The 25,830-nt window shown below is 31.8% G+C and overlaps 1 protein-coding gene across 1 annotated transcript in view; it reads right to left on the bottom strand.

Annotated features, from left to right (window-relative positions):
• Nucleotides 1–25,830, bottom strand: part of LOC115885376 — a 111,014-nt gene that overhangs the window by 2,425 nt on the left and 82,759 nt on the right. The window contains exons 10-13 of the mRNA XM_030904277.1: nucleotides 10,268–10,379; nucleotides 8,826–9,029; nucleotides 4,776–4,882; nucleotides 3,142–3,416 (exon numbers count right to left, since the gene is read on the bottom strand). Coding sequence (XP_030760137.1) covers nucleotides 3,142–3,416; nucleotides 4,776–4,882; nucleotides 8,826–9,029; nucleotides 10,268–10,379 — 698 coding nt within the window. The remainder of the gene's footprint in view (nucleotides 1–3,141; nucleotides 3,417–4,775; nucleotides 4,883–8,825; nucleotides 9,030–10,267; nucleotides 10,380–25,830) is intronic.

The raw sequence follows: 25,830 nt of genomic DNA, 5'->3' as shown, positions 1-25,830 counted from the left end.
TAATATTTACACTCATTTAGTATTAGTGATGGGCATTACTGTTTGGTGAATAGATTTAAATGATTCGGTTTCTCAAATTGAATCAACTCCTACGATTCATTCATTTGAATGAACTATGTATATAGGTAGGGATTTTACATTCTATAGAGACAAAAATTGTAACTGTGACTAGAAGCCACAATTCATTTCTAAGAACTGTATTCAGAACGATGAATCGATTCTCACGATTTCTTCTATTACTCGTTCAAATAAACGATTCGTTCAATCAATGCCCATCTCCAACTAGCATTAATCATTGACATAGTCTGTTCAAAGAGAGAAATGACAATTTTTACAGACGATATCCAAGAAATTACCAAAAAATGCAATCTACTATTAAATTAAAGTAATGACTACCAACCGTCACTGCCATTCTTTTTTTGGATGGAGCATGCCTAAAATATCATCCACCGAACTTGTGGTACTTTATCCATCTGCAGTTAACTGCTAGTAATTTATAAGCGAAAAAGCAACAAAAATCTAAATCTGTGATACATGTACTCTTGTTTTTTTTAATATAAACTTGCCTGCATAGAAATCGGCCCACTGTAAACTTTTGACTTTAATGTGTCTTTTAGAATCTATTTATCAGATTAAATCTATTTATCAGATTAAGAAAAAAAAAATAAGAGCTGTTTCAAAGACGAAACATTTTGACAGACAAAGAATTTAACATGCTTTAATATGAGTATAAATTTATCCAAAGTACTTATCGTTTATATGCGTAGCAACGGGTAAACAAATGAAAGGCATTTGTGTTGTGGTGACAATAAGAATAAAAAACTTATCAAATATTGCAATTACTACTTTACTGTTACTTTGTAATCGAAATTTGCACATTGTTCTTTCATTGTTTGATTTGTTGTGTTTCATTGTTTGATTAGTGTTTCAATTTAATGCATACATCACGGAAAAAAGCTGCCAAAGTAATCGCTTTAATTGAAAATGGACTTAAACAGAGAGCTGCTGCTAGGCAACTGCATATGACACGCGGAGCGGTTCGAAGAGTGTGTGAACGATATGAGGAGACTCGATCCTTTCGTAGGCGACCTGGAACTGGTGGAAAGAGATATACAACGGATCGTGATGACCGCTTTATTGTGTCAACAATATTAAGAAATCGGCATCTTAATGCTATTCAGGTGCAACAACAGCTCCGTGAAACACGGGGAGTGACTGTTAGTCAGAGGACAGTAAGACGAAGATTGAAGGAAAGTAGCATGACCCCCAAAACACCCGCAATTGGTCCAAAACGTACCCCAGCTCATTGTCAAACACGCCTGCCTTTTGCACGGAACATCTGAATTGGCAATTAACAATGGGAATGTGTTTTATTCTCAGATGAGACCAAGATATGCTTCTATGGTAGCGACCGAAGAAGAATTTTCAGAAGAAATTCCAGAGGCCAGATGAGCGATTCGCAGAATGCTGCATTGAGGAGCGGATTGCTTATGGAGGTGGTTTCTGCATGATCTGGGGTACAATTTCTATGACTGCGCGAACCGACCCGGTTTTTATCCGTTGGGACGACCGTCGGCATGGGAGAGGAGGTTTAACTGGTGCTAGGTATGCTGAGGAGATTTTAGCAGTTCATGTGGTACCTTACGTCGACTACATTGGAAGCGAATTCACTTTTATGCATGACAATGCGAGAGCACACACATCAAGAATCGTACACGATTACATTTCAGAAGTCGGTTTTCGGGTTATGGAATGGCCAGCATGCAATCCAAACTTAAACACGATAGAACATTTATGGGATGACCTAAAACGAAGGATTCGTACTAGACAAAGAGCCCCAACCTCTATTCCAGAGCTCATTGTTGCAGTATAAGAAGAGTGGCTGAACATACCGCAAGCAACAATATCAAACTTGATTGAATCTATGCCAAACTATATGAGAGATGTTGTAAGAGCAAGAGGGAGTCATACCCATTATTGAAAATTTATTTTAGTTAATTGTCAATCAATAAATAAATAAATAATGGCATACATCTTAGTAATAAAAAACGATAATAATTTGTTTCATGCATTAATTTAATAATTTTAATCCAAAGAAACCGAAATACAAATTAATATCTCTAAACTCTTTTCAAAGAATATAAAATTGTCTTTCAAACAGTATATATTTTTTCTTAATCTGACAAATATATTCTAAAAAATATATAGTTTGCTTCAAAAGTTTGCCTTGGGCTGATTTCTATGCACGCAAGTGTATTTACGCACACACATTTTGCATATAAAGTAAACGTAAAACAATATCCAAATCAGAGACCTAAATATATATCCCTTCAAAGGCGTTAAATATAAGCAGTATTGCCAGACTAAACAATTTTTTTGATGTTTATTTTATTACATCATTTGAAGTTTCCACGAATTTAGGAAATAAACAAATAACAGAAGCCTTGAAAAAAACAATTCAAATGCAATCAATTTTTAGATAATTTTAGACTGAATAAGTGTTTGTTATGAATGTTCACTAATGAAATGAACTAACATAAGAATTATAATGCAGTGACATTGGTTTATGATGTATTTATCTATAAAATTTTATTTTGCAGGCATTTTTTTACATGTAGCAATATATTGATGTGCAACGGAAATCGTTTTACATTAACTTTACACATTTATCGCTCAATGAATAAAAAGACTAAAGAAGGAAAGATTCAACAAACTTGGCGATACTGTAAAGGTATTTCATTATGGTTGACCAAACTTCCGGAAAACCAGTGGCGTGCTATTTTTAAATGTTAAAATACTATTAAATTACTTGCTAGTGAAAAGATGTTCTGATTCAATTCCTTGTCAGTAGTAGAAAAAGAAAAGTACAAGAAATAATATACACAGAAAAGAACCAGAAACAAACAACAATTTTAAGAAAATAATATAATAAAACAGAACTGACAAAAATTCTGTTGCCTCTGTGTGTATTAAAATATTATTTGTTTTGACTCTTTCCTTAGTCATTTTATTCAATGTGCTAACTACATTTCATGTTAAATGTATTAAATAAAAAGCTTCTATACTTATCTAAACTAACCAAGGATACAACAAAAAATAATAAATTAAAAAAAATGTGTATGTATAAAATCTAAGACTTACAGGTATCTAGTCAGATCTTCAATATCAACCAACATTGAATCCTGTTCCATGTGCAGGTCGTCCCTGTCCATCAAGAACTTCACCAACTGTTCATTGAGTGTTTCTATTTGAGTGTGCAAATCGTTAACAATAACTTGTAGTTGCGCCACGTTCATTTCGGTCAGGATTTGTCTGGATAGTCGGCGTTTCTCCTCAGGAAATGGAATGCCTACCTTCTCCAAACTGTGACGTACCATTTCGGTGATGGGAGATTTTTTCTGTTTTTGTCTTTCAATCTGCATAATAAAAATAAAGTTTATACTTAAATTTTATTTAGGCATTATTCAGAACCGCGCAATTAGTGGTTTCAATTAGCGTAGAAGTTTGACGAATTTCAATGTAAGCATTCAGAACGTCAAAATTAATGGTAGACATTTTCAATTCGTTGAAAAAGTTTTCAAACTTTTAACTTTTCCACAAATTATACCTTAAAATTTGCTAGAAATGCCATTTTGGCCTTTGATTATCTTCCGTCAAGAGAAATTGTGGTTAGAAATCAAAAGTTGATTGTTTTATCAGCTAAATATTAAGCTTTCTCTATGGATACAACTGACTAATGCAAGCTGTTGCTAGCATATTCTATTCATTTTAATTGTGTTTTTTAAACATTGCGAATGATTGTAAACTAAAAAGTATGAAGTATAATTGAAACCACTAATTTATTCCACTAATTGCGACGTTCTGAATGAAGCTTTAGAGTCTAAAGTCTAGTCTTAAGTCTAAAGTTTAGACTTAAGACTAGGCGCTCGAGAATTGACGCTGGGGAATTGAGCAAACAATAGTACTTATGGAGCCGGTTGGCCGACTATAGCGAGTGTTTCTAAACAGGGCATTGTAAGCTGTATAGGCATTTAAAGCTAAAGGGATTGACGGTCGAAGCCATGTGCAGGTCAATCTGAATAAGAAACGACAGAACACATTTTATGTCGGTGCGACAGCCTGGTAAATGTGCAGGTCTCAGTAATAAGCAATGATAGGCCATTGCCAGATAGTTACATGGAGGGTTCAGTCTCCAAGTTGCTAGACTTTGTGAAAAGGATAGGACTGGAGAATGTAACCTAAGGATCAGAAAAGGACCATGATAAATCTTGAAATGTAGCAGTGGATCAGGCCGACAGCCGCCTCGAAGAATCTATAGAGGTGGTTTTTAAAAGTTGCTATAACCAAAAGAAGTAACTCTGATAGAATGGTTTTTTACCCCTATACCTAACTTTTTTTTTCACATAAATTAGTTCCCTCTACATAAAGATCCACTAACGGGAGTCCACTTAGATTGGAAAACCTGGAGAACACTTAATAGAATTAGGACCGGCGCGGCGTTACTCCAGTAAAAGCCAACCTGGTGAAATGGTGTATAAATCAGAATGGGGACATCCAATGTGAATGCGTTGAACATAACCAAAGTAAAGTAAGTTCTTCAACAGAAGATTCAAGTTGTCAAGAAGAGTCAGTTGTTAGATTTTATTTATTAAATGGCATTTATGGACCGATGTTTATAGCAACATTTTTCATATTTTTTGATGAGCAATTATCCCGTGAAATTTAGCTGTGCAATTTTTGAACACCCCGTATGTATAAGAAAATAATGCTCATACCTCCATTTGCATCCTTGCCATTTCTTTGGCTTGTGCCAATGCCATTCTTGCCTCCGTTTGTAGCCTAGCTTGCTTAGTAAAAAAGTCTGTCTCAGATGTAGCAGCACCTAAAAGAAGATTAACAGTATTTTTTTGTCAGAAAAAAAATTTCAAGTGTAAACTCAGATGGAAAAAAAGGAACGCAAGTTGATTTCGCTCTTAAAAATTAATCAAGGCATGTATTGACATGATCCAAAAAGCAAAATACTCAGGAGACATAATTCTGCCAGAAAAATAATGTTTTAGGAAAATTTGTCCACGAAATTATTGCACAGGGTGTTTTGAATTTAGGGTAAAAAACAACTATTCGATAATTCCTGTAAGATAAAGCCCAATAGTAAAGTTTATAAAAAACTGAGCTTAGGAATCAAAGTTGATATATTTATATACAGTTTACCAAAAATTCATGAAAATTGGGCTAAAAATAAAAAAAAGATAACACTTTAAAGTTGATGAAATTTTTTCCGTTACATTTTTTTTGCATATGAGTGTATAAAGAGAACAAGCTCAAACAAAATGAAAATTAACATCTAGTAATACAAGAAAAATCTACAGTATCAAGTAATATAATAAAAAATATATATTTTTTTACCTATTTGTGGTGGTGGAGCTGGATGTAAAGATAGTGTTGCAGGCCTTTGGACAGGTGCAGGGACATTTGTCAAAGCATGATTTACATTCGAGTTTTGTTTGGTTTTCTGCTGCTTAGGATTGGTAAGTGGACATTCATTATCTGAAGTAGGACTCTCATTGTCCGACACCGTCTCGTTCATGAAACATATCTGAAGATTCATACCTATAAAAATAATTTTTATTTTATTACTTCCGAAGAATTAGAAGAGATTCTGTTGTATTAAAAAATAACATTTAGCGGTTATTTTCTCAATACAATAAAATCTCTTTTAGACCTGATATTATGGTAAGATAATTACAATATATCAATCTATTTTTTGGAAATTTGAAGATTATTTTCCATCGCAAATTTTAAAAATATTTTGATGGGTATACAGGGTGATTCAAGTGTATTACAGGGTGATTGAAGTATATTTTCTACTAGTTGAAGCCTCATCATCAGGAAAAAAATACATTTTATTTATTTTTAATTAAATAAAAAACAAAAAATCCGGCGACGACAGTTTTTAGAAGAGCCAATTAGCTATCTTTTAGTAAAAAAAAGCAACTTTCTAGAGCAAGTCGTTACTTCAGTAGAGACGACACAGATAAACATTAGCATAATATGTAGACTAGTTAAAGCCTGGCGCATCCGCCACGACATCGACATTGACATCAGGAAAAAAATACTTTTTATTTTTTATTTTTTTTTAATTAAATGAAAAACAAAAAATCCGGCGACGACAGTTTTTAGAACAGCCAATTAGCTATCTTTTAGTAAAAAAAGCAACTTTCTAGAGCAAGTCGTTACTTCAGTAGACACGACACAGATAAACATTAGCATTTTATATATGTAGATGGTATGTTGTATATTTTTTCATGCAATGGATATGATTTAAAATTATGATCCCAAAAATTCCTGTCATAATTTTTTATACTGAGTGTATTTTAAAAAACTGAAGAATGTCATAGATGTTCATTTCCAAGCCAACTGGACGCCGTTTTCTTTTCGATCATACGGTATATTTGAATCATCCTATACCTCTATGAAAATACCAAACGATCGAAAAAAAAACGGCGTCAGCAATGGCTATGAAATAAAGATTGCTGTCATTTTATATGTAAAATTATATGGGAAATGTCATCAATCGTTATTTCCAAGCCAACGGGACGCCGTTTTTTTTTCGATCATACAGCCTACTTTTAAAAGTGTACTACCATTGTAACCCATCATTTAAAAAAGGTTTGGTTTGGTTTGACCTATGGTCATGGGCGCCGGAAGAATGAAATTTAGGGGGGTGCAAGGTAAAAATGAATAAAAAATTGGCATTTTTGGTAATTATTGGGAAAACTGGAAATCGTCCGATTTTCACCAAAATTGGTATACACCCTATTTTGAAGTCGCAGATTACGAATCTGAACTTACTTCTCTTACCGTTTTTCAGAAAAACGGAAAATAATTTCAATATCGAATTTTTCTTAATTTCTCATATTTTTAAGATTTTCTAGCACATATTTTGTTAGGCATTCAATAATCAATAATGTTTTTGCTATTTTCTGTTACTTTTTTAACCAATTCTATGCATAATAGAGGAAAATTTGCTAAAATAAATTTGTAAACAATCTGAAAATGTTAGATTATAGCTTTGTTCCGGTTCTTGTTATTACCGATTCTGAACCGTCCAAGAACTCTGCAGCGCATGCGCAAATGAAATAATGTCTTCATATTTCCTTCTGCGCATACGCATCACAGTTCTAGAACGGTTCAGAATCGGTAATAAGAGAAACCCGAAGTAAGTTTATGTGTTTCACTAATTTATTCCACTAATTGCGACGTTCTGAATGAAGCTTTAGAGTCTAAAAGTCTAGTCTTAAGTCTAAAGTTTAGACTTTTTTTAAGACTAGGCGCTCGAGAATTGACGCTGGGGAATTGAGCAAAAACAATAGTACTTATGGAGCCGGTTGGCCGGACTATAGCGAAAGTGTTTCTAAACAGGGCATTGTAAGCTGTATAGGCATTTAAAGCTAAAGGGATTGACGGTCGAAGCCGTGTCAATGTGCAGGTCAATCTGAATAAGAAACGACAGAACACATTTTATGTCGGTGCGACAGCCTGGTAAATGTGCAGGTCTCAGTTATAAGCAATGATAGGCCATTGCCAGATAGTTACATGGAGGGTTCAGTCTCCGTTGCTAGACTTTGTGAAAAGTTATGGGGACTGAGAATGTAACTCCAGGACTGTCAGAAAGGATTTCATGATAAATCTTGGAAATGTAGCAGTGGATCAGGCCGACAGCCGCCTCGAAGAATCATAGAGGGGTGGCTTTTTTAAAAAAGGGCAACCACCAAAAGAAGTAACTCAGATAGAATGGTTTTTTGCCCCTATACCTAACTTTTTTTTCAGATAAATTAGTTCCCTCTACATAAAGATCCACTAACGGGAGTCCACTTAGATTGGACAACCTGGAGAAACACTTAATAGAATTAGGAACCGGCGCGGCGTTGCTCCAGTAAAAGCCAACCTGGTGAAATGGTGAATAAATCCCAAATGTGACATGCAATGTGAATGCGTTGAACATAACAAAAAGTAAAGTAAGCTCTTCAACAGAAGATTCAAGTTGTCAAGAAGAGTCAGGTTGTTAGATTTTATTTATTAAATGGCATTTATGGACCGATGGTTATAGCAACATTTTTCATATTTTGATGAGCAATTACCCGTGCGGAAATTTAGCTGTGCAATTTTTGAACACCCCATATGTATAAGAAAATAACAGTCATACCTCCATTTGCATCCTTGCCATTTCTTTGGCTTGTGCCAATGCCATTCTTGCCTCCGGTTTGTAGCCTAGCTTGCTTAGTAAAGAAGTCTGTCTCAGATGTAGCAGCACCTAAAAGAAGATTAACAGTATTTTTCTGTCAGAAAAAAAAAAAATTTCAAATGTAAACTCAGATGGAAAAAAAGCAACGCAAGTTGATTTCGCTCTTAAAAATTAATCAAGGCATGTATTGACATGATCCAAAAAGCAAAATACTCAGGAGACATAATTCTGCCAGAAAAATAATGTTTTAGGATGTTTAGGGTGTTTTGAATTTAGGGTAAAAAACAACTATTCGATAATTCCTGTAAGATAAAAGCCCAATAGTAAAGTTTATAAAAAACTGAGCTTAGGAATCAAAGTTGATATATTTATATACAGTTTACCAAAAAATTCATGAAAATTTGACTAAAAATAAAAAAAAAAGATAACACTTTAAAAGATTGATGAAAATTTTTTTTCGTTACGTTTTTGCATATGAGTGTACAAAGAGAACAAGCTCAAACAAAATGAAAATTAACATCTAGCAATACAAGAAAAATCTACATTATCAACAATATAATAAAAATATATATTTTTTTACCTATTTGTGGTGGTGGAGCTGGATGTAAAGATAGTGTTGCAGGCCTTTGGACAGGTGCAGGGACATTTGTCAAAGCATGATTTACATTCGAGTTTTGTTTGGTTTTCTGCTGCTTAGGATTGGTAAGTGGACATTCATTATCTGAAGTAGGACTCTCATTGTCCGACACCGTCTCGTTCATGAAACATATCTGAAGATTCATACCTATAAAAATAATTTTTATTTTATTACTTCCGAAGAATTAGAAGAGATTCTATTGTATTAAAAATAACATTTAGCGGTTATTTTCTCAATACAATAAAATCTCTTTTTAGACCTGATATTATGGTAAAGATAATTACAAATATATCAATCTATTTTTTGGAAATTTGAAGAGATTATTTTCCATCGCAAATTTTAAAAATATTTTGATGGGTATACAGGGTGATTCAAGTGTATTACAGGGTGATTGAAGTATATTTTCTACTAGATGAAGCCTCATCATCAGGAAAAAATACATTTTATTTATTTTTAATTAAATAAAAACAAAAATCCTGCGACGACAGTTTTTGAAGAGCCAATTAGCTATCTTTTAGTAAAAAAGCAACTTTCTAAGAGCAAGTCGTTACTTCAGCAGAGACGACACAGATAAACATTAGCATTTTATATGTAGACTAGTTAAAGCATGGCGCGCATCCGCCACGACATCGACATCAGGAGAAAATTCTTTTTATTTTTATTTTTTTAATTAAATGAAAAACAAAAATCCAGCGACGACAGTTTTTAGAAGAGCCAATTAGCTATCTTTTAGTAAAAAGCAACTTTCTAGAGCAAGTCGTTACTTCAGTAGAGACGACACAGATAAACATTAGCATTTTATATAATTATGTAGATGGTATGTTGTATATTTTTTCATGCAATGGATATGACTTAAAATTATGATCCCAAAATTCCTGTCATAATTTTTTATACTGGAGTGTATTTTAAAAAACTGAGAAGAATGTCATAGATGTTCATTTCAAAGCCAACTGGACGCCGTTTTTTTTCGATCGATCATACGGGTATATTTTGAATCATCCTATACCTCATGAAAATACCAAACGATCGAAAAAACGGCGTCAGCAACGTAACTATGAAATAAAGATTGCTGTCATTTTATATGTAAAATTATATGGGAAATGTCATCGATCATCATTTCCAAGCCAACAGGACGCCGTTTTTTTTCGATCATACAGCCTACTTTTAAAAGTGTACTACCATTGTAACCCATCATTTTAAAAAAAGGTTGGAGTGAAATAGAGAGGGAGTTTTTTTGCCCATGCCCATGGTTGGGGCCTATGGGCACTATTATATTAACTTTTTCATAGTGCTCTTGTTGATCAAAACTTTTGTTCAATAGAACAATCTCTATTACACTTAAAGCTAATTAAGGTAAGTATAAGTAAATGTAAAGGCATAATTACCACTTTGTAATCGTGCTTGTAAACTAGGCTTTCTTCCTGGTCTATCTGTATAGTAGTCATCCTCAGCTCCCATAGCCAGTCTTCTTCGAATTTCCTCCCGATCTGTTCTTCTCTGAAAAAAAAGTAACCCTATATTACTAGATATACAGGGCGTTCATTAATGACATGCTAATATTTAAGGGGGTAGAAAAACTTTTTATGAATGTAGGTATGTTCTAAACATCTTAAGTTTTGAGATACAGGGTGGTAAAATTTAAAATAAAAACCGTTTTCCATAACTCTGATGTAGGGTTCCCAACCGTCCCGGTTTGGCAGGGATTAACCAGGAATCAGAAAGTTTGTCCCGGCGAAAGTTTTGCCTTGGCCGGGACCTAATATTATGTTTTATGTTTAAAAATTAAAAAAGTGTGTACTACACACATAATATATTTTAATTTCTAATATTTAATGTTTTGTTTCAATTATTTAAAAGCTTAAAAATAATTGTCCCAAAATCACCGGTGCTCAAGTTGGAAATCTACTCTGATGGTATTATGATGAAATTTGATACACATCTATGTATAAAAATGTCTTTTTTGAGGTACAAACAATTTTATTTATTTAAAGACATATATGAAGTGATTTTCTTAGAATGGGTCTAAATATCACTCTCTTAAATATTAGCATATCATTAAGGAATAAAGAACATCCTGTATTTGTAGAAGTAATTAGTTATTCAACATGTATCACCATGAGAAAGTCAACATTTAAACCTAATATTCATTCTCAATTTTAAATGTGTAATTACTGAGAATGTAGTACACATTCTTTTCAACATTTAAATATATAAATTATTCTTACATCAAGTCCACTATCATCATTAATAGTTATAACTCTAATAAACCGGTCAATAACATTATGTTCATCATACGAAGGAGGCACATATGGAAACCACTCCATATTCTCATTAACCGAATTATAGTCCATACTAAAAGTCGTCATGGAATAAGCCCTAGGGCTCAAGTAATCACTCTCAAAATAATCCGTATCATCTTTGCGGGCTATCGTGTAATAAGTCGTTTTAGTCCTGTGCGAAAAACTATTCTTTATCGAATTCAAATTATAAGATATTCTTCGTGAAGTTGATTTTACTGTATCAGAGAAATTATTCGTCCGGTTTTTGAGCGCTGATAAAAAGTTATCGAACATTTTCCAAACAAATCACTTAACCGCACTTTCTCGTAAACAACTAAACACAATCGGAATCACAGCCTAGTGCGACGGATAATTATTGTGTGGACGTTTAAACTGAAGGCAGGAAATCGAGTCGCATTTGATTTTCACCGGGACGAAGCAATTTCGTCAGGTGTGCATTTGTTTTGGCACATGTTTGCTTTGTTTTGTTTTATTTTCAGAGTTTTTTTTCCATTTGTGTGGTGTCTGTCGGACAAAGAGCGATATATTGTCGTTTTGTGCTAGAGAGAAAAAGAGATCTTTGTAAACACCTGGAAAATTTCCTATCACCTGTTCATTCCATTAAGAGTTACGTTATTCAAATTCAGATGGCGCGGAGGGTTAAAGAAATTTGCGCCATGATTTTAAAATTGAAGAAATTCAGCTAAACGCCCAAGATGAGGGTATAATTTTTGTTTTAAAATATGTTATTATACTTACACTTTCATCTAAGCTTTCCACGGTTTCATTTTCATCGAATGTTAGTGTATATAGGTCGTTGACATATAAACTGTCTTTTTTGTATTCCCTTTTTCTCTTTAACGAAGTCATTTCCGTCATTTGTAACTTAATTTGAGGCGTACTGCATTAAAATACAGCGTGGCTTAATAAAAAAGACGTCACACTAGGCGCAGAAATATAATTTGAGGTTGAACGTTACTATGTCCCTTGATTATGTATGTCTATTATTGTCTATAGTTGAAATTTTCCTAAAATTCTGCTTATTATTGAGCATTCTTTATTCATAAATAATATTATAATAGTTTAGAACTACCTATTTGACATATTTGGCAAATTTTTGTATCAATTCTACACATTTTTTATACAGGGTTTTTCAAAAAACATGTGCCATCTCTCGTGGGGAGATTCTTCACGTAAAAATAAGATTTATTTTTCGTATCAACATACCGGGTGCGTCTTAAAAGTGGCTCACCCCTATAACTTTTTTATTTTTTTCAGATAAAACAACGAGGTTTGGTATGTTATTAGTATATGACATAAATTGGGATTGATTGATGTATTCAATTGTTTTCGGTCATTTCCGGTTTTACCGGAAATTACTACAACTTTTGATTTTTAAATGGCACCCTCGGTATTTTTTTACTTTATTTGATAGAAAATGACACTCTGAATCGAATGACATATCATATGTCAATTTTTGACATAGTAACTCAAAAACAAATTCTATTTTAAATTTCAATCTAGAGTGCCATAGCTGTGTTAAAAACACTAATTTTTAATCAAGGAGCCTTGGAAAAATAGATTTGGTCGTCTAATGTTTTTAGTGTCTTATTTTGGCCGGTTAAAAGATGCCCAAATCGTATTTTTAATCATATCTCAAATTTTTCAAATGGAACGAGGGTGGTTCATTAGCATATTTGAAAAAAGCATTTTTTTACGAATAATTTGATACCACACACTTGGTATTTTGAGTCAAATTGTCGTTATGAACCGCATGTTACAATTTCAAATAAACAGTATGCCAAAATGTCAAAAGTTGACATATGATATGTCATTCGATTCAGAGTGTTTTCTATCGAATAAAGTAAAAAATACCGAGGGTGCCATTTAAAAATCAAAACTTGTAGTCATTTCCGGTGAAACCGGAAGTGACCGATAACAATTAAATACGTCAATCAATCCCAATTTATAGAGAACAACGGTATACGGTCGAGTCGGCCGCTGCTGGCACGTATACGTAGACGAAAGAATCTTTTACGTGTATAAAAAATAAAAAATACAAGAAATGCGCATGCGTACGTAAACGATTACGTGTTTGTAGGCCGACTCGACCGTATACCGTTGTTCTCTTATGTCATGTACTAACATACCAAATATCGTTGTTTTATCCGAAAAAATAAAAAAGTTATAGGGGGTGAGCCACTTTTGAGACGCACCCGGTAGGTCCGATTCTGCTTTGTTTCGTAGCTACAGGGGGTTAAAGTCTTTAATTTTTTTCGATTTATTATAATTTTCTTCCAAGTGCTTTTAGCGATTTGAATGACATTTTGAGGGCAAAAGTTTACTGTAAGTGTTACATAATTCTAATGCTAAAAAAGTGTCGACAGGTTTACCACTTTCACCAGGGACGTGCATATGGGTTTTAACTAAAATATGTTTCTAAAAAAAACACGTGCGCCCCTGATTTTTTATCTTTTTAGCAAAATTGTGTAGGCCGGCGTTTAATTATAAATTTATCATAATTAATAAATTATTTATTTAACCTAATTTATTATTAAAAATTATTCAAATTTTTAACACTGATATTCGGTGCTATTTACAGCAAATTAAAAAAAAATATGTACTGGTATTTAATACCGTATGATCGAAAAAAAAAACGGCGTCCAGTTGGCTGGGAAATGACGATCGATGACATTTCCCATATAAATTTACATATAAAATGACAGCGATCTTCATTTCATAGCCATCGCTGACGCCGTTTTTTTTCGATCATACGGTATAATTACAATAAAAAAATATTTTTAAAAGTTTTAGCATCCTGTATCTTTTGAAAACTATGCATTTACGGGCCCGTGTTACGTGTGTGAAACTTTTTTCATATTTTTTAATGAGGATAATTATACTACCATCAGTATGATTCCGGATTGTGTTTACAAGAGGAAAAACTTTTTTATTATTAACATTTTAAGAAAAATGCATTCTTCATAAAGATTTTTGCTTGTTCTAAAATGGTTAATCCCGTTTATACTTTTCAAAATTCAAATTTCTATACCGTTTTAGAGAAAATTGAAAAAAAAAAACACGAAAATATGGTCCCAAAAACCAAAAAGCGTTTCTATGGAAATATAATTTCGATTTCATTCTTTGATAGATGGTTATTATTAATTTTGATTAACGTGATATCATAGATAAAGGAAATAAATTTAGATTGGAATGCCCGTCAAAATTTTGGGTCGCTACCTTTTTGTACGCGATCTGGCGCTGCTATAGCGGTTGCTAAGAACAACCGCAAACAAAAACGGAAATAGTTTTCACTTGTCCATATCTCTTGTCAAAGTCAAAATCTTCAAAACTTATAAAATCTTTCAAAATCTAAACCGCTCTCATTGGAAAAATTCCGAAAAGTGTTTAAAGCGTCCATTTTGAAAGTAATTATTGCTATCTTGTGAGTTTAATTTAAGTTTTATTTACTCAAACCCGTGATAATTGTGAAAAAGTGGCATTAAAAACTTAAGAAGCTGTGCTGTGAACTGTAAACTGTAAAACCATCGTGGATCGTGGTATAATGTCGGTTTTGCGATGTTTCATAGGTATTTTATACATGCCTCCTTATATAAAATAAAGTTTCTTGTATGCAACACACTGTATTTTATTTATAAAATTAAAAGAACATAAAAATAAATTTGAATAAACAATATTTGACGATATAATTCCGGAAAAAGCCGAACCGCTCCGAAATTTTCAAAAGCTTTGGGTCGCGGCAACGGTCGCGGGGACATACTGTATACCGGGGACATACTGTATATCAATATATAGGAAAACTCTCGTAATTTTTTCTATAGACATTGTAAAACTCGAAGAAAAACGTTTCTACGCAAACTGTGACGTCATTTCCATCTGACCGTACGGTATATTTTCATAATACATACGTGACGTAGATAAAATAAAATCAATTGTTTTATAACCGTAATTAAAAAGAAAACTCTCACTAAAACCGACGGACATATAGAAATCAGGTCAAGTCCTCCACAATATTGCACACACGCGGCACTTTGACACAAAAGCGATAGAAATTTTGCCAAACTCTTGTTTTTCTTTTGGAAAACTCTACGGGAAATGGGGCTATTATGTTGCGGCGGTCGCATTAACCGAGGGCCACGTTTGTACTGATGAGTTGCAGTTAATTTTTCCACAAAATTTACTTTTCCAAACGGACCGAATATTGTGTATTAGCGCGAGCTGGCGCACTTTTTCAAACTGCTGAACCCGTTTTAGATCGAATTGAACGATATTACGAAAACAAATGGAGAGTTTTCTGTCTGAGGTGTTCACGTAACTGTATAGATTTAATGATTAATATTAACTGTGTGTGTAGACTACTCAAAAGCGGTTGGTACTGTCGAGATATTACAGAGCGATCAACAATGATTGAAATAGTAGGCATACCGGGTGGTGGCATCGGCGTTGGAAACATAGGAAATCCCATGCAAATTTTGAACTGTCCAATTATTGTCGCCTAGTGATGTAAAATTTCCAGAAATATATTTCCTGAAACATTGGAAATATATGGAAATATTGGAAATATATGAAATATTTTAAAAAATAAGAAAAACTGAAATATTTATTTATAAAAATTATAACGAAACATCGCAAAACACAAAATGCTTATACATAAACACAAATAAAGAGTTATTCTTCAATTTAAAAAATAAATTAAGGTTAAATTTGTACAAAAAAAAAATATTTTTGACACACTAGTCGAGCAAGAGGCATATCTTTATCGCTGTCATCAGCATCACACTCAATAACATCTTCTTGCCTGTCTACTTCCTCAAAATCTTCAATAGTATCGGAAATAAAAATTGATCTATTACCGTTTCCTATTTTTTTTCAGCAAGTTTTCATTGTGGGATACATAGAGTAGCTTAGCGGCTCTATCATTAGTAAGCCTGTTTCTCTTTTTTGAATGAATATGACTATAAACGCTAAAACTGCGTTCCGTGGCAGCCGAAGATGCTGGCATCATCAACATTCGTGAAGCTACTTGTGATAATGAAGATGAAGAACACAGTCCTTTCTACAAGGAGACTGGGTTATCAAAACTACTTTTCCATATGAAGTTATTTCCAAATAACTTGCCACTTCTACAACGGTAATCTGCTATTTCATCTATTATTTCTTGCTCCTTTATATTGAGTTTATTTTTTGATATATTAAGCATTCTGTGGCAGAAAGAATTTGGGTTTTAATCAAGTTCAGAACCTTGTGATTTTGGATTTAGTAATTCTGCAGCATAATGAATGGGTTTAATAGCAAATTTTTCTCTTTTGTCAACAAACTCCAACAATTCGGATTTTTCTTTGTCGTCAAGTGAGGATAATGCAAGATTATTCTGAATTACCCTTCTAATATCACAAAATGCTTTTACAGCAAAATGAATAGTGCAATAATCTTCTTCTACAATTTTTAACCATTTGCCAATAGATTCAAAAATGTTAATTACGTTGGAAATTTGAGCCCAAAATACTTCGTCATCTAATATCCACTGCTTAACATTTTTATCAATCATTTGTGTTGCTTCTTGACTAAATGCAACTCCTTGTAAGCTGAGACGAGCTCGGGACTTCCCTGTAAAAATGCGAGGTTGCAAATAAGTTGGTGAATCCTCAAACTCGATATATTCACCATATTATATGTTTGTAAAACTGTTCTATAGTAAGTTTAATGTTTATAGGGTTACAAAATATGAAAGATATATTAATAAACATCGGGTTTGAATCGTTAATGACAAGATTTAAGTATTTTTAAAATTATTTCCAATATTCCCAATATTTCCAATATTTCCGAGACACTTTTGGAAATTTCCAATATTTCCATTTCCATTTACAACACTATTGTCGCCCGTATTGATTTTACAGTGAAGTCGTAAACAGGTTTTTTAAAAGTCTGCTTATACTGAATACACATGCCAAATTTGATCAATTTTGGACGAGCCGATTTTAAGTAATTTAAGAAATACTGCATCTATTTTTAAATTAAAACTGAACAGGTAACAATGCAAAACCAGGACCTTAAGTTGTCATCCTATAATTTGGTCAATGTCAAAATGTTCTAAACGTTATCTTTGTCTCATTCGAACCCGTTTTAAATTACAAAAATACACTTGGGCCACACTAAGCATAGGTACTATAACGTTTGTGTAGCAGGCACAATAAATTACATTTGACACAGCGTAGAAGCTTGTTCCTCTAATTTCAATGTAAGCATTCAAAACATCAAAATTAGTGGTAGAAATTTTCATTTAGTAGAAAAAAAGCTTCATTCAGAGTTTCGAAATTAGTGGAACAGTGGTTTCAATTATGCTTTATATTTTTTAGCTTACGATATCATTCTCAATGTCTAAAAAAAATAAAATTAATAGAATATCCTAGCAACAGCTTGCGGTAGTCAGTTGTATCCATAGAGAAAGTCTAATAATTAGCTTATAAAACAATGAACTTTTGATTTCTAACCACATTTTCTCTTGACGGATGATAATCAAAGACCAAATGACATTCCTCGCAAATTTTGAAATATAATTAGCGGAAAAGTAAAAAGTTCAGTAACTTTATCCACTAATTGAAAATTCCTGTCACTAATTTTGACGTTCTGAATGAAGCTTTAAGCTTCATTCAGACCTCGAAATCAGTGGAATAAATTAGTGGTTTCAATTAGCGTAGAACTTTGTTCCTCTAATTTGAATGTAATCATTCAGAACGTCAAAATTAGTAGTCATTTTCAATTAGTAGAAAAAGTTATCAAACTTTTAACTTTTCCACTAATTATACGTCAAAATTGATCATTGATTATCTTCCGTCAAGAGAAATTATCGACCAATACACACATTAAATAATTGAAATTGAATTTAATTATTTGAATAAATTTACTGAGGATTTTAATTTATTATAGGAGATCTCAGTGACTTTTTTAAATAAAAACATATTAAAATATTTTGAAGGAATGCGACTATATATCACTCGCATCAATGGAAGCTTCGCCGCAAAAATAGTTGGCTTATACTGAGTTAAGGGATTTTAGGAATAATGATCGGTATCTACTGAAGCTACAAAGCTTCATTCAGAACCTCGAAATTATTGGAATAAATTAGTGGTCTCAATAAGCGTGGAAGTTTGTTCCTCTAATTTCAATGTAAGCATTCAAAACGTCAAAATTGGCGGTAGTAATTTTCAATTAGCAGAAAAAAGCTTTATTCAGAACCACGAAATTATTGGAATAAATTAGTGGTTTCACACACAATGTCTAAAGCTTCATTCAGAACCTCGCAATTAGTGGAATAAATTAGTGGTTTCAATTAGCGTAGAAGTTTGTTCCTTTAATTTCAATGTAAGCATCTAGTCAAAATTAGTGGTAGATATTTTCAATTAGTAGAAAAAGTTATCAAACTTTTAACTTTTCCACTAATAATACTTCAAAATTTATGAGAAATGCCATTTTGGCCTTTGATTATCTTCCGTCAAGAGAAATTGTGGTTAGAAATCAAAAGTGGATTGTTTTATAAGCTAAATATTAGACTTTCTCTGTGGATACAACTGAATAATATAAGCTGTTGCTAGGATATTCTATTAATTTTAATTGTGTTTTTTAAACATTGTGAATGATCGTAAACTAAAAAGTATAAAATATAACTGAAACCACTCATTTATTCCACTAATTGTGATAGGTTCTGAATGAAGCTAAATGAAAAAAAAATTAATATAATATCCTGGCAACAGAGCTTGCGGTAGTCAGTTGTATTCATATAGAGAAATCCTAATAATTAGCTTATAAAAAATTAACTTTTCATTTCTAACCTGAATTTCTTTTGGCGGATGACAATCAAAGGCTAAAATGACATTATTCGCAAATTTTGAAGTATAATTAGTGGCAAACGTTAAAAGTTTATTAACTTTTTCTCCTAATTGAAAATTACTACCATTTATTTTGACGTTCTAAATGCTTACATTGAAATTAGATGAACAAGGTTCTACGCTAATTGAAACCACTAATTTATTCCACTAATTTGGAGGTTTTGAATGAAGCTTAAGGCATGTTGTAAACTGCTTTTGACGACTAAAGTTGACTGTAAAGCCTGGACTGTAAAACATGTTACTGTCCACTGATATTGTACAGGGTGGGTCAAATTCGACGCTTTTAAATGAAAACACCCTTTCTTATAGGAAATAGACGAAAACTAATATCGGTGTCTGGAGCTCAATTTTCATCAACAACATGATGGTGAAAACCGCACATCAATATCTGTTACCGTTTCGGAGTAACGGGGTGTTTTTCAGAAGTGTGCATTTTTAACAAATCGCTGTAACTTTTTTGCTATGAAAAATTATGTATTTCTATGAAAACATTTCCAAAGCACCTTTTTACGTAGAATTTAATAGTTTAAGTAAAATTAATTTAATTAAAATTAAGTAAATTAATTTAAGAAAAATTGATTTTTTATTTGGGACGCCCTCTATATTTTTAATTAACTGAAAATAATTTAAAATCACCTTTCCAAAAATATAGCACACTTGATATTTTGTTATAATCCTCTTCGAAATACAGAATTTTTAAAAGTTCGCCACTTTTAACTAGTAGGCTTTCGACCCCTTATTGATGATATACCCTTAATGGAACTCGAAAACATATTTTCCCAGCAAGACGACGCACCGCCTCTGAAGTTATCAGCATGCTGAAGTTATCAGCAAATTTTTGCAGCCAATTTCAAGAATAATTGAATAGCTAACCAAGATCCCAGCTGTTAGCCGTCCAGCCGTCAGCCGTCGAGGCCGCCTGACTTAGTGCCCATGGATCTAATCCTATAGAACGGATATATTTGCGGAAGAATAAAGGTTCCTTATTCTTCCGTATAATCTAGACAAGAATTAGAAATACTTAGCAATTATGAGAGGGCATCTTTCACCCCTACTGAGTTAATGAATTCCGCGAGAAATGTTCAAAAACTGCCCCGTCTGTCCATAACAGAAGACGGTTGATATGTCGAACTCCTGTAGCAAAATCTCATGTCTTGGTTTGCTATTTATTTTTATTGTTATTAGATATAGTTTAAATGTGTTGATATTGGTTAAATATATTTTAAATTGTTATAAAATTCTGTATCTCTCATAGCAAATATTATTTTCGTTTTAATCTTGTTTTAATTGATGCTCTCAGCTAGAATTTTTTTGCATTACAGCCGGTGTTGTTTAAAGCCTATACTTATTTAAAGCGGGCGAATTTTTATATACTCTATATCTCGAAGAGGAATCGAGCAAAATATCAAGTGTGTTATATTTTTAGAAAGGTAATTTTAAATTATTTTCAATAAATTAAAAATAAACAGGTTGTCTCATATAAAAAATCAAATTTTCTGTTGATAATTCTTAAATTATTAATTTAAAAAAAATTATACTTAAACCATTAAATTCTACGTAAAAAGGTGCTTTGGAAATGTTTTAATAAAAATACAAAATTTTCCATAGCAAAAAAGTTACAGCGATTTGTTTAAAATGCATATTTTTGAAAAACACCCCGCAACTCCGAAACGATAACAGATATCAATATGCGGTTTTCACCATCATGTTTTTGACAAAAATTGAGCTCCAGACACCGATATTAGTTTTTGTCTATCTCTTATAGAAAAGGGTGTTTTCATTTAAAATCGTCGAATTTGACCCACATTGTACAGAGTATAGATAAGTACTACTGTGAATTAAACTGTAACGGTGTCGTATATTTCTTGAGCAATAATTATGCGAAAAAGCATATGTTTGACTTAATTATAAGAATTATTGCGATATTTCACGTTTACGGTCTTGTAGTCTTACCACATAGGAAGTAATAATTAGTAATTATTAATTATTGTTCATTTTAGGTCTAGTTTAATGTGTGTATGTATGCGGAGAGAGTTTTTATAAAAAAGCATAATAATATAATAATCGTTGGATGTATATGTTTTTGCTTTTCCTTAAGGAAGTTACCATGAAAAATGTGCCAGTGAGATATAATTATTATTATTTTTTGTCGAAACGTATATTTTATATTATTTAATATGACAAAACATCGGAAAAGTTTCAAATACATGGTTTATTTGGCTAATATTTATTCCTATTAAATAAAATATATTCACCTACACTAACCAATAAGGTTTGATTGTACAAGCTTGTGTATTATATTTATCAAAAATTATTTGTTTGTTTTTGTCGGGATTTAATAAAAATAATAGATATTCGTATTTAACGCCCATAATAATAAACTATATTATAACTAATAACATTTATTGAGAGGATATGTAGAAACTAAAAAATTACTGAGCTAACTCTACATTATACAGGATGAGTCTTAAATAAGTGCAAATATTTTCAGGGTTGGTAGATTTCGATAAAAGAAACATATTTTCTCTTTACCGTTTTTCAAATAAGTCCAAAATAGAAGTTATTTGACTTTGAAAATTTCCAAAAAAAATATTTTTTGCTTAAATTTTTAGAACCACTGATCTTTTCTGGGTTTTCTTTCTTATACTAATCTACTATCTATATGTTGCCATATAAATTATGTTTTTTAACTAAAAACTAAAAAAAATTCAAAAACTTTTTCAAAAAATTTTTTTTTTCTCGAAATCGCATGATCGAAAAAACGGCGTCAGCGATGGCTATGAAATAAAAATCGCGGTCATTTTATTTGTAAAATTATATGGAAAATATCATCGATCGTCATTTCCAAGCCAACCGGACGCCGTCTTTTTTTCGATCATACGGTATTATACAATGTTACTAAAAGTACAGTAACGTTATTGTTTGATTATTTAAAAAATTGCTTGTGCAGAAACTCCACTTTACCATCAACCGTTGCGGTGGTACAAAATATAACGCGGCAACGGTGCGTGAAAACAACCTAATCTAGTTTTTGCCGTTTCAAAAAGAGCCAACGATTGTCTAAAATTTAGCCTTTTTCCATAGATACGCTCTTGTAAATTCGTTGTCCTCTGTATTTTAATTATTAAATTAAATACACTTTTCGCCAAATATTCTTAACGAGCATATTGAACAGTGTCGCACCATTAAGAGTCCATTTCACTAGTCCGAAAAAGTAGCAAAATAAGCGTCCGGCATTTAACGTTTTATTTAAAACTGGCTAAGTATGTAGGTATTTTTACACAAATGAAGAATGAAATTAAAGATAAAGGATTAGGGGAAAGTCGCGTAAATCGTACCGGCTCTTTAATCGTACCTCGTCAATATTTCATTTACCATTGAATTAATAAGACATCTTCCGGCATATTTAGTAAGTACAACTAGGCAACCAGTATAGCCGAAAATCTGAAGCAAGTGGCTCATGTGCTTGAGAAGATATTTGACATTAAAGAATTTTTAATAAAGTGATGTAATCTTTTGGTGATTTAGGGTAAGTGATTTTATATGGTTTGGGAGAATTTAACTGAAGATACGTATTTTTTCCTGAAACTAGAGAATATTGCCTAAAATTTTACATGATTAAACATAACCTTATTTATAAAAAAAACCGCCAAATAATTTAATTTGTTATTTTGTGTAAAGTTGCCTATATCGTACCTCTATATGGTTGCCTAATTCGTACCGGTACGATTTAGGAAACTCAAGCAATGCCTTCTATTAAAAGATCAGCCTACGGGCGGACTTTTGTTTACTTCATCAGCTGTACATACTTAGATATTGGGTTAGATTCCGTTTCATATTTTGTCGATTGATTTTTGGTATTATTTATTATTGTAGTGCAAAAAACTAATTATTTTGGTGTTGAAGTGACATAAACTACTACCAGATATATGGTCACTCTCGGTTTCGCACAAAAAAATAGAAATTTTAAAAATTACACGTTGTGCAAGTGATTTAACCTAAAAGTGCCCATACATTTTTACTTATCGTGATTTTTGTGTGTGTTTTTAAGACTCTAACAATTCATCAATAAAGCTTAAGTGGAGTGTGTTATTGGTGCTATGCCTCATCTTTGTTGTGTTCCTGGTGGAAAGGATGGTTACTAAGGATAGTTATTATACTAGGCAGCCTAAAGTGTCCGGAAGAGCAAGAAAAGTGGGTACGAGTTATAAATCAAGAGAATTTTATTGAAAATATCTTTAATAAATTTAAAAATAATATTCTCCCATGATGGTATTAATGAAAACTGGACAATTATGTTTATTTTATTCATATTGTGGAATCTCCACTCCAAGTGTTGCTGGTTCAGCTTCGATAGATTCAAACACGTAAGTAGGTATTATGATCTAGGGAAAATAAAGAATATGTGTATTAGAGATCATGAAAAAAAGATTATTATTTTGAGTTCAAATTTTAAAAAGATTTTTGTAAAAACAAGACTGATACAGTTTAAAAGAAGAATGTGTTTTTGTTTGATAATATATAATGTATGTTAAGCATAACATATATTTGTTCAGTAATTTTTAATGAATAGTATTGATTATTTATAATACCAAATTAATATCAAATATTTAAGTGATGGCTGAATACAATATGAATAAAATAACAATAAAATTGGTATATTTGCATAATACAAAATTAAGTTTTAAGAATAAAGGTGTTACTAAAAATACTAAGAAATTCATATTTTTTGTTTTAATTGGTCTAATGTTATTTACATTTTACGTAAGAATTATACCGTATCATCGAAAAAAATCGGCGTCTAGTTGGCTTGGAAATGAACATCGATGACATTCCCTAAATAACTGTACACATAAAATAATTAACTAGAATTTTACAATCTTGGAAAAATTTGATATTCTTGAACCTTGATTCTAAATATTCTAAATTTTTGATTTTCTTGGAATTTAGGTTCAGGAAAAACGTTGATTGATTTTTCATTTGGTTTTTTCATTATTTTATTTGGTTTAAAAAAAATGGTTCGGTTAACATTATAGTTTTCCATCAGTGTTAGGTGTCATATGAAAAAAATAGTGTCGAATATAATCCAAAAATTGCATATAAAATATGCACACCACGCACATAATGTTTACTGCGTACTCCATAGTCAATGTAGATAATTTTAGTGTTAAGAATAATAATTTTAAAAAATATGTGGTCATCTTTTGATAAGTTTATATTAGTTTATTAATTGCAGTAAACATTATGAGGTGTGAATTATATTGTATATGTAATTTTTGGATTATATTCGACACTATTTTTCTCATATGACACAACACTGTGAAGGCTATAGTTAGCCGAAACGTTTTTTTTAAACCAAATAAAAATAATGAAAACCCAAATGAAAACTTAATCAGCGTTTTTCCCGAACCTAAAAATCCCAAGAAAATCAAAAATTTTAGAATAATTTAACATATAAAATGCCAGCGATCTTCATTTCATAGCCATCGCTGACGCCTTTTTTTAGATAATATTGTATTATTTGCTCGATTATTTGTAAATATAATTTTTCGAACATTGATACTTGCAAAATATACATATAAATTTTGTGAATGCAAATAATAATACATCACTATTAGTAGATATTCAATGTTTTTTGTTAAATTAGATCGATTTTCAAACCCCAAAATTTAAAATATATTTACATTTTACCCATTATCTTATGTACCTATACATTATTTGTACATTGTAAAACATTTGCTGCATATGTATGGTTCATAGTTTATTTGCCAAAGTATTTATTACTATAAATAGGTATATATGTTTGTAGTTATTAACTGTATATTATGTATATTTCATTTAAACTATATCATTTTTAAAATACAAACCAAAAATCTGAGGAATAATTATGTTTTCCATGTATTCTACAACATATTTATTAATCCGTTATATCTAACTAGCGTGACGTCATAAATCTCGCCCGTAGGCTGATCTTTTAATAGAAGGCATTGACTCAAGGAAACTTAAGGTATAATTTTTTTTATTATTTTTTTTAAAGAAAATGAATGCTGGAAATTAAAAACGAAAATACGGCCAGTGGAGTGAAAGAGACATACAAGCAGCAATAAGAGTCTAACCAAAATCTTCGAGCTGGAAAGCAAGCCCAAATTGCTAAGGTGTTAACTACAACGCCTTAAAGACGAGTTGGAGGTCAAGAAATCTGCGATTGACGAAAAGGGACAACAACAAGAAAGGCAATCAAGCAAACAAAACAAAAGACTAGGTCATTTCGATACTGATAAGGATGTAATAGAAATAAATGAAGAAGAATGGTTGTATTTCCTTTGTGGAGAGTGCAAACTTGAAAATATGATAAAGTGTGATGTGTGTAATCTTTAGGCACGTGCTAATATTCAAAATCACATATCCTTCATTTGTGACAACTGTGTTTAGACCATTCCAAATGGTTTGTTCAAAGCTTGTTAATTATTTTTTTCTGATACAGAATAATCTTTAAATTATTTGTGTGGTTATTTTTTGTGTTTTGAGTTTTATAAATATTTTTATATAATATGTATAAGAAATAAATCTGTTTCCTATTATACTATTTTGTTTTTTCGAATTACTTTAAAGATATCATTAGGTGTAAAGCTATTTCATTAAGTACGATTTAGGAAACCTAGTGGTACGACTTAGGGAACCGGTTTCCCAAATTGTACCATTTGCAAGGCTTTTAAAAAAAGCATTTTTTTAAATGAAAGCATCTTATTAAAAATCTGAAAA

This window comes from Sitophilus oryzae, unplaced genomic scaffold (genome assembly GCF_002938485.1).
Source record: "Sitophilus oryzae breed Bouriz unplaced genomic scaffold, Soryzae_2.0 scaffold_111_pilon_pilon, whole genome shotgun sequence".
NCBI classification, from domain to species: Eukaryota; Metazoa; Arthropoda; class Insecta; order Coleoptera; family Curculionidae; genus Sitophilus; species Sitophilus oryzae.
Note: the sequence above shows the minus strand (reverse complement) of the source record. Positions and strands in the feature narration are given on the sequence as shown.